Source organism: Dipodomys ordii, unplaced genomic scaffold, assembly GCF_000151885.1.
Source record: "Dipodomys ordii isolate 6190 unplaced genomic scaffold, Dord_2.0 Scaffold140, whole genome shotgun sequence".
NCBI lineage: Eukaryota > Metazoa > Chordata > Mammalia > Rodentia > Heteromyidae > Dipodomys > Dipodomys ordii.
Genome location: NW_012267356.1, coordinates 855820 through 869402, shown reverse-complemented (window position 1 = coordinate 869402; position 13583 = coordinate 855820). Strand labels below are relative to the sequence as shown.

General features: G+C 36.9%; 1 protein-coding gene across 2 annotated transcripts in view; it reads left to right on the top strand.

The window, feature by feature from the left end:
- Positions 1–13583, top strand: part of Cog6 (component of oligomeric golgi complex 6) — a 64199-nt gene that overhangs the window by 35750 nt on the left and 14866 nt on the right. For both annotated transcript variants that reach the window (XM_013031490.1, XM_013031492.1), the window contains exons 14-18: positions 3614–3745; positions 4697–4864; positions 7193–7300; positions 8726–8779; positions 11718–11797. In XM_013031490.1, the coding sequence (XP_012886944.1) occupies positions 3614–3745; positions 4697–4864; positions 7193–7300; positions 8726–8779; positions 11718–11797 (542 nt within the window). The remainder of the gene's footprint in view (positions 1–3613; positions 3746–4696; positions 4865–7192; positions 7301–8725; positions 8780–11717; positions 11798–13583) is intronic.

The following is a 13583-nucleotide window of genomic DNA, read 5'->3' as shown; positions in this document are numbered from 1 at the left end:
TGACCCTTTTATCATTGTAAAACTTCTTTTTTTGTTTCTAGTAATAAATTGTATTGTAAAAGTCTGTTTTGTCAGTATTAGACAAATTATTACTGTAATTATTCCATCTTTCTCTTGGTTATTGGCAAGTTACATTTTTTTAGCCTTTTTTAAATTAGTTGTACAAAGGAGTTACCATTTAACAAAGCAGTTCATGAATACAATCTTTTTTTTGTTGTTGTTCGTGGGGCTTGAACTGTGGGCCTGAGCACTGTCCCTCAGCTCTTCAGCTCAAGGCTAGCGCTCTACCACTTGAGCTACAGCGCCACTTCCGGTTTTCTAAGTGTTTATTGGAGATAAGAGTTTCACGGACTTTCCTGCCTGGGCTGGCTTTATTTTAATCAGTGTCAACCATTTTCAACATTCTCACCCATGCGTCTCTTTCACATCCCTTCCCTCATCCTAGTTTTGTCGGATATACATTGGATTCTTGACTGCATTCTGCCTCTCTATTCCTCTTCATTTGCCCCTTGACCCCCTCCCCACTTGTTTTGAATACCCGCCTCCTCGTATTTTATTTTGCTAAAGTTTGACTTTGCCTTTCTAAGACATTACACTAAGTTCTCCCTTGAACCTACCATATTTCAGTTAATATAATTGTATACACTTGCATGTACACACCCAGTGTATTTACTAACAAGTGTATATTAAATCTAGCTTCCACAGATAAGGGAAAACATGCATCCTTTGTCTCTCTGAGCCTGATTTACTTCACTTAACATAACTTTTTCCATGTCTTTCCATTTCTTTACAAATGGTACAAAATCATTCTTTATAAGGAACAAGTTAAATTCCATTGTGTATGTGTGTGTGTGTGTGTGTGTATACTTATATATATACTTATATGTTTGCATATATATATGTTTGTAGAGACATTATTTTAATACTTACGCATGCTATATCTTTTTTATCCTTTTACTTTCAACCTGTTTCTATATTTAAATCTAAACTGTATCTCCTCTCATACATTGTATGTCCATCAGTGCATGTTTATAATCCTTGTTTCCTAGAGCTGTGTTTTCAATCAGATAAATAATTGATCACAACAAAAGTTACTAATGCTATCTTAATAATTACCTCTTTGGAATCGTTACAGTTGTTCTTTATCCGTATTAACTGAGTGGCTACCTAGTGTCCAGTTCCTTTCTAGTAGTTTTTGCAGAGCACTGTAAACTTTTTGTTCTTGTTTATTGCTCACAGGTTAATTTCTCTTTCAATGTTTAAAATACTCATACTAGATACAAAATTCTTAGTTGGCAACTTGCTTCCTTAACTCTTGAATATGTGTTACTCAGCGTAATGAAAAATCAGTTGTTCATCTCAGTGGAAATCTACTTATCTCATGCATTCTTTTTGGTTGCTTTCAACATTCTCTGTTTTTGACAGTTTGATATTATTAGGTGTATATCATTGTGAATTTATCCCACATGGAATTTAGTGAGCTTCTTGGATGTTTAGGTGAATGTTCTTCATCAAATTTGGAAAGATGTCTACCAATATTTTTTAAAATATCCTTTCCACTCATTTTGGTCCTCTTTTTGTAATTCCCATTAGTGCTTAGGTTTTCAGACCTGTTTAATTTCATTCATTTTCTCTCTGCTCCTCAGACTAGATCATCTCAACTGTGACCTGCCTTTAAAATCATTCATTATTAGCTGGGAGCTAGTGGTTCACACCTATAATCCTAACTACTCAGGAGGTTGAGATCTGAGAATCACAGTTCAAAGCCAGTCTGGGCAGAACAGTCCCTGTGAATCTCTTATCTTCAATAAACTAATTAAAAAAGCCAGAAGTGGTGCTGTGGTAGAGTGCTAGCCTTGATCACAAAGAGGCTCAAAGATAGCACCTAGGCTCTGAGTTCAAGCCCCAGGACTGCCAAAACAAAAAAACAACAACAAAAAACATATGGATTATTTATCCTGCTGATTAAATTTACTGTAAATCCCTTGTAGTAAGATTTCTTTTGTTTTTTCTTCTTTTTTTTTTTTAAAAGATTTTATCTTTTATTTGGCATTTCTGTTTCCATGCTGATATATACATGTATAGATAGCTCTATCTATCTATCTATCTATCTATCTATCTATCTATCTATCTATCTATCTATCTATCTATCTATCTATCTGGATTGTAAAGATACTGTACAGAGGGGTTACAATTACATGAGTAAGGTAATGAGTATACTTCCTACTGAGCATTGTTACCCCCTCCTTTGTTTTTCCCCTTCCTACCTCTCCAACTCCTTCCTCCCCCATCCAAAGTTGTAAGGTTGGTTCTCAACATAGTGTCTTATACATCTCATTGTTACAATGGGTCAACAACTTTCAAATTTTCACTCATTTTGGCTATTAATATTCTGTATTTGTAGAGACATTATTTTAATACTTTCCTTTTGTTCCTCAGTATGGTTCTTGAAACACATTTAGGCTTTGTCTAGGAGGCCCAGTGTCTTGACCTATCAGGCAGAGTTGCTATTGGTTCTTTTTCTGTCATGGCTCATATTTGATTTGTTCACATCTCACAATATTTTATTCTTGTTCTTAATAAAGTGAACAGCATTTCCACTTTGCCATTTTTACTGATTTCACTACATTTTATATGAGCAGCATTCTTTAAAAAAATCAATTTATTTTTAAAAATTATTGTGCTTTGCTCTTTGCTAGACATAGATATAGAGTTTACACAGACTTCTAATTACCAAATACTGTTCAGTTTACAAAATTTCACTGTGAAAATGGTCTTAAAACTATAGTCAAAGCCTAACACTCTCATGCCTTTGGAATCCAATACATTTTGTGGGCTTTTCCCCCCCCTGTTAAAAAGACATAAAATAATGGATAAAATAATAGAAATTTAAAAATAGAAAGTAAAGGTACTTCTTAGCCTCAGTAGTTTAGGTGTAACAATTCCATGTAATCTTGACAGAATCCCTCTCAGTTGCTGAGGAGTTCAGTAACCTTGAAGTCCTGTGGCTACTAATTGGTAGATACAGAATTCAAACTTAATGTAACTCCAGAGCTCCTATTATAATGATATCTACACATTTCTGTGTCATGCTGCAAAGTGTGGTTGTGGACCTGCCTCCTGAGACTCCTGTGGTTCTCAATGAAAAACTCATTCTTAGACCCTCACCTAAACACATTGATCCAGGATTCTGGAGGGTGGAACCTGAGTTGGAGTTGGGACGATGGCTTTGGGATACTGGTGATTTGTAGATTGCTGCCTTTAAAAAAATAAATAAATGAATGACATGGGCTCAAAATGATAGTAAAGCAAAACCTCCAGGTCATTTCAAGTATATCAAATATAATTTATACTTCAAGTGAATAATAACTTGTTTTGTAAATTGTTGAGTGACCACTGTCACATTGGTCATGACTTAATCTAACTGAAGCTCGCTTCACTTTCCATGCTATTAGGTATATTTCACAGCCAGCTATTGATAAGTTATAAAATTTTAACATGTTACCCACTACTATATATTTTTTATATGAATTGTTTTGTCCTAAATTGTCTTAATATACTTTAGAATTTAAATAAAAAATACAAACAGTGGATAAACCATTGTCTCCTTTAGGTTGAACTCCCTCCTCCTGATCTTGGACCAAGTTCTGCACTGAATCAGACGCTCACTTTGCTGCGTGAAGTTCTGGCGTCTCACGATTCTTCGGTCATACCTCTAGATGCTCGTCAAGCTGACTTTGTGCAGGTAGCTAGCTTGTAACTCAGTTTGGCCATTGCTTTCTTTTGCTCCTTTATTATAGAGTCTGCTCAGATGCTGGCATTTATAACACATATTTTTGGACAACCCCTTTTCTTACTGATTTTCTTTTGATAAAATATTATATTCTTTATAAAATATTAATTCAGTGATGCTCATTTTAAACTATATGGGCATTACATTATTTAATCTTTTTCTTATACTTTTGTAAGCCTTCTAGCTTAGTAACTAGTAACTCTGAAGTGCCATGAACAGAAGATGGTGCCCCTGATTAGGAAATAAGGCATTATTTTCTACTTTTTTTTAAATTTAATTTAATTTTATTTGTGAACATACTGTACAGAGGAGTTACAATTACATGGGCAGGATAATGCGTACATTTCTTACCAAGCATTGCAGCCTCCTCCTTTGTTTACCCTTCCCTTCCCAGCCTCTCCCTGCACCCCCACCCAATCCTCCCCTCCCCCACCAAAGTTGTAAAGTTCGTTTTCGACATGACAACTTGTACTTCTCATTGTTGCAACAGGTCCACCTGTATCCTTAAACAACTGGTTTTTCCCCATCTCCTCCACAAGTTGTACTGACATCAAATATAGTGAAAGCAGGGGTTATACTGTGGGGGAGGGACATACAAAGCAACAAAGAGATAATCTTATAAATGAGTTAGAAACACATGCATGAAAGAAAAAAACATTAAAATACACATCTAACAGTTCATTTTCCTGACATCACATTATCTGACCTTTTCCGCTTGACTCATACATATACTAGATATTACAAATAAGGGAAACCATGGGACCTATGTTTCTAAAAATATGGAACGCTTCACCAATTTGCGTGTCATCCTTGCGCAGGGGCCATGCTAATCTTCTCTGTATCATTCCAATTTTAGTATATGTGCTGCCGAAGCGAGCACTATTTTCTACTTTTTATTTACAGGTTTTATCATGTGTGTTGGATCCTCTTCTCCAGATGTGTACAGTGTCAGCCAGCAATTTGGGCACAGCTGACATGGCCACATTTATGGTCAATTCCCTGTACATGATGAAGACAACATTAGCTTTGTTTGAATTCACTGACAGACGTCTGGAAATGCTACAGTTTCAGGTAAACGTTGCTATATAATAACTTCACTGCAAGACAATCTATTTTTTCTTCATAGGTTAGCTCTAAGTTATTGACTTGAACTAAATTCAGTGACCTAATTGCCAATGAGTCTGTTGATATAATTTTGGCTTTTAGCTTTAGAGAAAGATGCCAGATATGAAATGATTAGGATGCTTGATTCAGACCATGAAGACCAGGAAGCTTTTTCTGATTAATTATAATATTTATTCAGTGCTGTATGTAGATTTCAGATTCTGAACTATGGATAATATGCTATGTTTTTGAACTATGAATAATATGCTATGTTTTTGTTTTCAAGGTAGGTAGCTAGTGCAGAATGTGTTACACAGGGTAGATACATTTTTATTTGGAAATTGGTGTTAGGCAGTTTTCCTTTCACTCAGTAAAATTTTTTTATTTCTTTTTTATTGTGAAAATACTGTACAGAGGGGTTACAATTGCATGGGCAAGATAATGAGTACATTTCTTATCAAGCATTGTAGCCTCTTCCTTTGTTTACCCTTCCCATCCCTTCCCAGCCTCTCCCTGCACCCCCACCCAATCCTCCCCTCCCCCACCAAAGTTGTAAAGTTCGTTTTCGACATGACAACTTGTACTTCTCATTGTTGCAACGGGTCCACCTGTATCCTTATTTAAACGACTTGTTTTTCCCCTTCCCCTCCACAAATTATACCGACATAAAATACAGTGAAAGCAGGGGTTATACTGTGGGGGAGGGACATACAAAGCAACAAAGAAATAATCTTATAAATGGGTTAGAAACAAATGCATGAAAGAAAAAAACAGTTAAATACATATCTTAGGGTTCATTTTCCTAACATCACCTTATCTGACCTTTTCTGCTTGACTCATACATATACTAGATATTGTAAATAAGGGAAACCATGGGACCTATGTTTCTTTGGGCTTGGCTTACTTCACTTAATATAATTTAAATTTTATATAATTCTTTAATCATCATTTTCCCATGTGTTATTTATATTTATATATATTCATTTAATATTCTGAAGTTCCTATCCATTGACTTTTTTGGGGGGGGAGGTCCAGTCATGGGGCCTGAACTCTGGGCCTGGGTGCTGTCCCTCAGCTCTTCAGCTCAAGGCTAGAGCTCTACCACTTGAGCCATAGCGCCACTTCCAGCTTTTTTCTTTTTGCTTATGTGGTGCTGAGGCATCGAACCCAGGGCCTCATGCATGCAAGGCAAGTGCTCTGCCACTGAGCCACCTTCCCAGCCTCCATTGACTTATTTTATCTCATGGATTCTCTTCTAATTTTCTTTAAACCCTTCTTCTACTTTGTTTCTTTGATACTTGTTCTGCATAATTTTTCTTCCATTTTTCTTTCAAACTACTAATTTTGCTTTTACCAGTAATAGTTCTCTCTTTATTTGTCTTGTTTCTCTGATTTCCAAGTATGCCAATGGATAGGGAGTCTTAATTGTATTTTCTTAGGCATTTACATTAAAAAAAATGAAAGCTGGTTTCCTAGGAAAGTGGAGCTATTGGCATTGCTTATGCAAGGCAGGCATTCAGATATTGGCAGACTACAGTTGACAGAGCTCCGTACCATTGGTGCACAGACTGGAAAACTGGGGCAACTTCCTGAGGAGGACTGGAAGGAAGACCTCCCGCCTTTCAGGGCTGACTGAAACTAAGGAGGAGGAGGCTACTTGTTCTATGGATGTGTTAACTATTTGGGGAGTTCCCATTCTTGACTTATGCTCCCACTAGCATTATATAGTTTCCTCCAAGACTATGAAGCCGGGGAGCATGACACACTCATATTCCAGCCAGATTTTAGGCCATTTCTGACCATAAAACTTGTCTAGGGTTCAGCTGGCCCTGCTTTATCCTTGGGAAGACTCTGGCTGCTTTCCTCTAGACTTCTACAAATGTCTGATCCGATGTGGGGGCAGTTCATACAACAAGATGCAGGAGGATGGGATGTCAGGCCCCTCAAGCTTCCCACTGGCCAGATTTACTTCTTGCAGCCCATTGTTTTTGTTGTTTCTGTTTGTGTTCTGCTTTTAAGTAGAGGCACAATCTCATTTCTTTGGCCAGTCACTAGTCCTGGAGTTCTCCTTGATTGTGATTTTTTTTTTTCAATAAGACTTTGTCCTCCTTTCGCAGGAGGACCTCCTCTGTTGGGGATGAAAGCGTTTGTGCAGAAGCCTCCTGTGCCCTACGATCTGAGCCACTCTAAGGAACAATCTAGGATTAGGAGCCCAGCCTTCAGAGTGGGCTGCTGCTCTCATTATGTTCTTTATTCTTCTTTTAAATGTTTTCTTTCTGCTGTGTTTTATTTTAGATTGAAGCACATTTGGACACGCTTATAAACGAGCAAGCCTCTTATGTTTTAACTAGAGCAGGCTTGAGTTATATCTACAATACTGTACAGCAACATAAACCTGAACAGGTGAGCACATACATAATTTGAGATCTATGCCAGCTAGAGCATGGCTAGAGCTGGACTCTAGGTTTGAATCTTGACTCAGCCACTTACTTCTTGAGAAAGTGACTTAACCCTCTGAGTCTGTCTTCTCATCCCCAGATTGGGGCTAATATCTTTGTCATAGGGTTGTTCTAAACATAAAGTGAGATGATACACATACAGTTCTTAGATGACTGAGATATAGCAGAGTACCCCCAAATACAAAGACTTTTGTCTGAAAAAAATGAAATATATAAATTAGTATCAGAAAATGTGAAAAGGAGGTTCACACTGGTATTTATTTAATTGTATATCTTTTGTATGATTTTAAAAAACTATATTTTGTACTTAACCAGATATATTTTCATCCCAAGTGGGGAATCCTTTGTTTAAAAAAAAATAAAGTTTTTTAAATTGAAAAAAAAATAGTTGTCATTTTTAGCTAACCGCTGAATAGATTCTGCCAAATGTGGTGGTACATGCCTATAATCCCAGTAGTTCGAAGGCAGGTGCTAGGAAGATTCTGAGTTTAAGAGCAGACTAAGTTGTATAGTCAGCTCTGGACCAGCCTGGAATACATACCCTGCTAAAAGAATGAAAGAGAGAAAGAGGGGGAAGGGTGACAAGGAAGGGGAGGAATTGTAATCATTAAATCATTAGAAGAAAGATACTAGTTTTTGTGTCCAACATGTGCTGTAGTTAAACTCCTAGGCCACAATCTTTCTTTTTTTTCTTTTTTTTTTTTTGTGTGTGTCCTGAGGGTTGAACTTGGGGCCTGGGCACTTTAGCCTTTTCACTCAAAGCTAGCACTCTACCACCTGACCCACACAGCTCCACTTCCAACTTTTTGCTGGTTAATTGGAGAAAAGAGTTTTGCAGACTTTTCTGCCCAGGCTGGCTTTGAACTGTGTGATCCTCAGATCTCAGCCTTTTAAGTATCTAGGATTATAGGCCAGCAGCACCTAGCTTCAGGACACTTCCTTTAATAGCAAATAAGTCTTTCAAATGACAGGCAAAAACACTTTATATTTCTCAAAATCCACAGTTTTTTAAATTATTTTCTTTTGCTAAAGTAAAGAACCAATTCTGTTACTATTTGTATTTTCCAGTTATCAAAATAAAGCTCTTCTTCATCTTCCATGTGTCACTGGCATCTACCAGATGCTGCATTGCTTTCTTTTTGTGGCTCATGAGAAAATCTAAAGTATCATGGTACTTTCACTGTTAATAGATCTACTGTGCTTCTCCTCGAGATTATAGTAGCTGTTCTTGAAGGTGGCACTTGAGTTCTTTAGAAATTACTGAAATATGAGTTGTCCAAATCCAGACAACTCCTGTTACTTAAGTGAATGAGAATGTGTGTCCCCATATTTACATCTTTTCTTTTTTTTTTCTTTTTCTTTTTAATAGGGCCCTTTAGCTAATTTACCTAGCTTAGATTCTGGTGCATTGAAGGCTGCAATGGTAAGTACATAAATTTAAGAAGAAAAAAATTTAATTTATATTTCCTTTTTTTTCTTATTTTTCACAGGTGATAATTTTTATCACCTTGATACACTGTGTTCACAGTGAGTTCAGAAATAATAAGCATGTATTCCTTCTACCAGTCAAGTCTGACCAAGACAAACTACTGTAGCCTGGTAGCTTCTCTCTTGCTCTTTGGGATGTCTTCATTTAGGATTCCTAATCTAACAGGAACAGGAGGTGCTGATGAGGAAGTTAGGTGATACATCACAGATTTACTCCTGTCTTGATCCCTAGTCTACAGTTCTGGCTTCTTTCTGAGATGATAGCAGAAATTGGATTTCTGTCTTAATGCAGATATCATTCTTGAGCACAAGAGCTCTCTTGTTGCCTGTTTTTCACGTGAAGACTTTCGTTCTGCATGAGCACCACTTTTTGTATGTTTCCATGTCTTAAGTACATACTTTTCAAATACATGCTATGTTCATGTGTGTATGTATATATACATACATACATACACTGATCTACTGTATGACATTTAAGTTATGTATATCTTTTGAGAAATATATATGAGTATTTTGATCATATTTCCCTTTGATAATACTACTATCGGTAATAGTAAAAAAAAACAATGATCAACAATAGCCATTAACTTTTACTGAGTATGCAATCAGTGTTCCTGCTTTAGCACTTATCCTCATGACAATGCCATTCACGCCTGGAAGTAGACCTTTAGCATCTGTAAGCTTAATGTGCTCTGTTGCGCGTCCTAAGTATTTAAAAAGCTCACCACAAAAATAGTATGACTTTCATAAGTAGTTCTTGAAGACTTTTTTTCCCCCCAATACCAGGGCTTGGCCATACCTCATCTTCCAGAACAAAAAATAACTGCAAGTAAAGGGAGAAGCTTAGAATTTACCTGTCATGCAAAGAAGAAGGCAAAATGATCTATACTGATATAGTGGAATGTACAGCACTCACTGGGACTCATAGGGATACAGTACAAAAGATGCTGTGTATAGAAGTGATGATCATAATTTCCATGTTTTAAACAAATACTATACCAGCAAACACTATAGAACTGCAAGGAAAATCCGAGGTTAAAAAATAAGCTGGGTACCAGTTGCTCACACTTGTAGTCCTAGTTACCCAGGAGGATCATGGTTCATAACCAACCCGGGCAGGAAAATCTGTTAAGACTCTTATTTCCTATTAACCAGCAAACTTCCAGAAGTGGAGCTGTAGCTCAGGTGTTGGAACATGAGCTTTGAGCTAAGGACAGCACCCAGGCCCTGAATACCTAGTACCAGCACAAAGGAAATTTAAGTAAATTAAATAAAGTTAAAAATTAAATTAGAAATAAAAGAAATGAAAACAAATGACATTTAGATTCATTAAGAAAAAACTTAAGCTTCCTAAAAAGTTACATGTAAACTTAACAGGATATCCAGTAAATTCATGTCAAGGTAAAAAACCAAACCAAACCAAACCAAAAAACTCAGAAGACAAAGAGATATGCCTTTTTTTTTTTTTTTGGTCAGTCATGGGGCTTGAACTCAGGGCCTGGGCACTGTCTCTGAGCCTCTTTGGCTCAAGGCTAGTGCTCTACCACTTGAGCCACAGCTTCACTTAAGGCTTTTTTCTGTTTATGTGGTACTGAGGAATCAAACATGGGCTTCAAGCATGCTAGGCAAGCACTCTACCAGTATGCCACATTCCCAGCCCAAGAGATATGGTTTTGCAAAGATTAATAAAATTACTTATTTCTCTTTAAGTGTCTCTTACCTCTATTTTTCCTTCTCTCCTAACATAGTCCAAAATAAAATCAATAGTGAAATTCTTATGTGCCTTGCCTTAATTTTAAAAATAATTAAGTTGATAGGCAAGACAGGCCATGATTGTAATCTGAGTCCTGGAGATGCAGAGGCAGGAAGATCATGAGTTCAAGGCCAGCTCGGGCAGCAAAACAAGGTCTTGTCCTAAATAAATAAGTAAACATGCATGTAATTAAATAGAACTAAGTTGAACATGCCATATCTCTAAAGCAACAAAGACTTGGTTGTATGTTTTTTTAAAATGTATTTCATGGTTTTCTACACAATTGTTCCTCTGGGATATTTCAAAGATGTTTCAGGATACCCACAAGTAGTCTGCTTCTCCAGACCAAGATCTGCTTCCAGGGGTTCCTCACCTAAACAGTAGTAAGAACATTTGTCCAGTTCCCATTTAATAACCAAATGTCTCCTAAGAACTGTGATGGAAACAGACATGATCTAGTAAGGAATAAAGCTACTGTACAACAAAACAAATGGGCAAAGAACACATATATGTATCGTAATAATGTAAGCTAGTCTAAACACATCTAGCATGGTGAAGCCATCCCCTTTCTTCCATCAGTAACTAGGTCCTGGTAATTATTATACATCAGTTTTTAAATTCCAACCTTCCCTCCAGCTCAGCTGGAGTCTAAAATGTTGCAGTTACTACCGAGGCAACCGCTTGGCATTTGGGATTTTTTTTGGTGGTTGTGTTCAACTCAAGACTAGCGCTCTACCACCTGAGCCACAGTGCCAGTTCCTGTTTTCTGGTGGTTAATTGGGGATAAGGGCCTCATGGACTTTCCTGCCTAAGCTGGCTTTGAATGGTGATTCTCACATCTCTGGCTCCTGAGTAGTTAGGATTACAGACATGAGCCACTGCCATGACTGTTTAAAAAATCCTTGGATTTTTAAAAGCATTGTTTATATTGACTGTATTTAAAAGTTGGCAGTGTTACGGAGTCCTAGAATATTTTAGAAATACCCATATGAATAGCAACTAGTTAATTGAGATGTATCATTTTTCCTAAGATTTAACCATTAAAAGAAATAGTAGTGTTTGAGTTATTTGTTAGCAAAATATACACTGTCTTACCTTTCTCTTTCTCTTTCTCTTTTAGGTTCAGTTTGATCGTTACCTTTCAGCCCCCGACAACCTCTTAATGCCACAGCTGAATTTTCTCCTAAGTGCCACAGTAAAGTAAGTGTTTCACTACTAATTAGTTGAGGAAGAAAGATTCACTTTCTTTTCCTTTTGGTCATTACTAGTGCTTGGCCTCAAAGCCTTGTGCCTTTACTTGGCTTTTCTTACTCATAGATGCTGCTCTACAACTTGAGCCATGTATCTAGTCTAGCCTTTTGCTAGTTAATCTGAGATGGAGTTTCAACACATTTTTCTGCCCTGGCAGGCTGCAAACCATGATCCTCTGGATCTCAGCCTCCTGAGTAGCTAGGATTATAGAAATGAGCCACCAGTACTCTGCCTGATCCACATAATTGTAAATATCAAGTATTTTTCCTGGAAAAAAATATTTTCAAGACCAGTAGTATTGTCTTTGAAGAGCTATGATTTTCAACCATTTTTCCTGCCTCGGCTCCTCAGGGGATTGACCAAGCTAGACTCTTTGGGACCTCCCAGGTTTTCTGTAGAAAGTTATAAAATTGTTTGATGTTATATATGCCATCCTAGATTACAGATGAGGATAACATTCTGGTAAACTCATCTCAAGCTTAACATGTAAGCCAGAAATGCATTTACTGCGCCAGAACTACCAAACATCATAGCTGGACAGCCCAGCACACTGGATGTCATTTGCTTCCTCTCCCGATTCCATGGCTAATTAGGAAGATGGAACAATCGAACCAATTTCCAACAATTAGAAGCAGAACCAAGATTTGAACCTACTGTTTTCTGGTTCCATTGCCTGTTCTCTTCCAATGCTGACTGGACTGTGTTCTTGTTAAATTTTCTATGTTGCCGATATGTTTTCTAGTATTTTTAAAGAGTCCCTAAAAGATAATGTGCCTGTATAAAAGATTACAAGGTGAGTTGTGTCCTGTATTTCAGGTAAAACATGCTATACTTGCACTTTGAGATACAGAAAGTGAACCTGAAATGAACAGTTGACTCGACCCATTGTGATATTTTTGCTGTATTTTTCTGTATTCATAATCATATTATTTTGTCTTAATTTCATCCTTAACTCTTTAGCACCCCCACTCCTGTGGTACATTGACTGCAGTAACTGGTGCCATAGTAAAGCTCATTCTTAGTGATCACGGAACCTGAATGCTGAAATCAGCTATTTTTAGACATGTTAGGTTTATGATAATGAAGAAACTTGTATCATGTTGTTATGGCAACCAAAATCCTAAAGTACTGATTAATGACAAGCTCTCCAATTCTAGAAGTAAGTAGTTCCTAGCTCGTCAATGCTTTAAATAATTATGTAAAATCTAGTCAAATTTTATGAACCTATTTTAAAATTAGAATCATTTTGACATGTGGTTCTATTATCGGTCTTCCTTAAGAATCTTGAAATACGTTTTTACGAGGCTATGACAATACTACCATTTGCAAGTGGACAAATTGAATTTCTTACTCCATGGAATTTTGGTGCAGAAGTGACTTGCAGATGCTGCTGCTCTGAAATTTTGGAGCTTATTTCCTCTTCCCTCAGTTCTTTCTTTTTAGTAACAGTAAATTAACCACATGCTTATTTTATTTGCTATTAGATGCTACTCTGGTATAATGGATGCTTTCTAGGTGTATATGTTGAAAGGTTTCTGATATTGGAAATAAGGTAAATGAGGTCTGGAGAATACCTCCCTGTTTGGTGTTACATTGAATAATTGTGAACAGGTCAGGCAGGCATGCTGTATTGGGATAGCACTTCTGTTAGATTCCTTTTACTTTTGATTGAAAGTCCCAAATTTTGTCCACATATTGATTTGTTAATTCAGCCCAATAAGAAGGATAGCCCTTA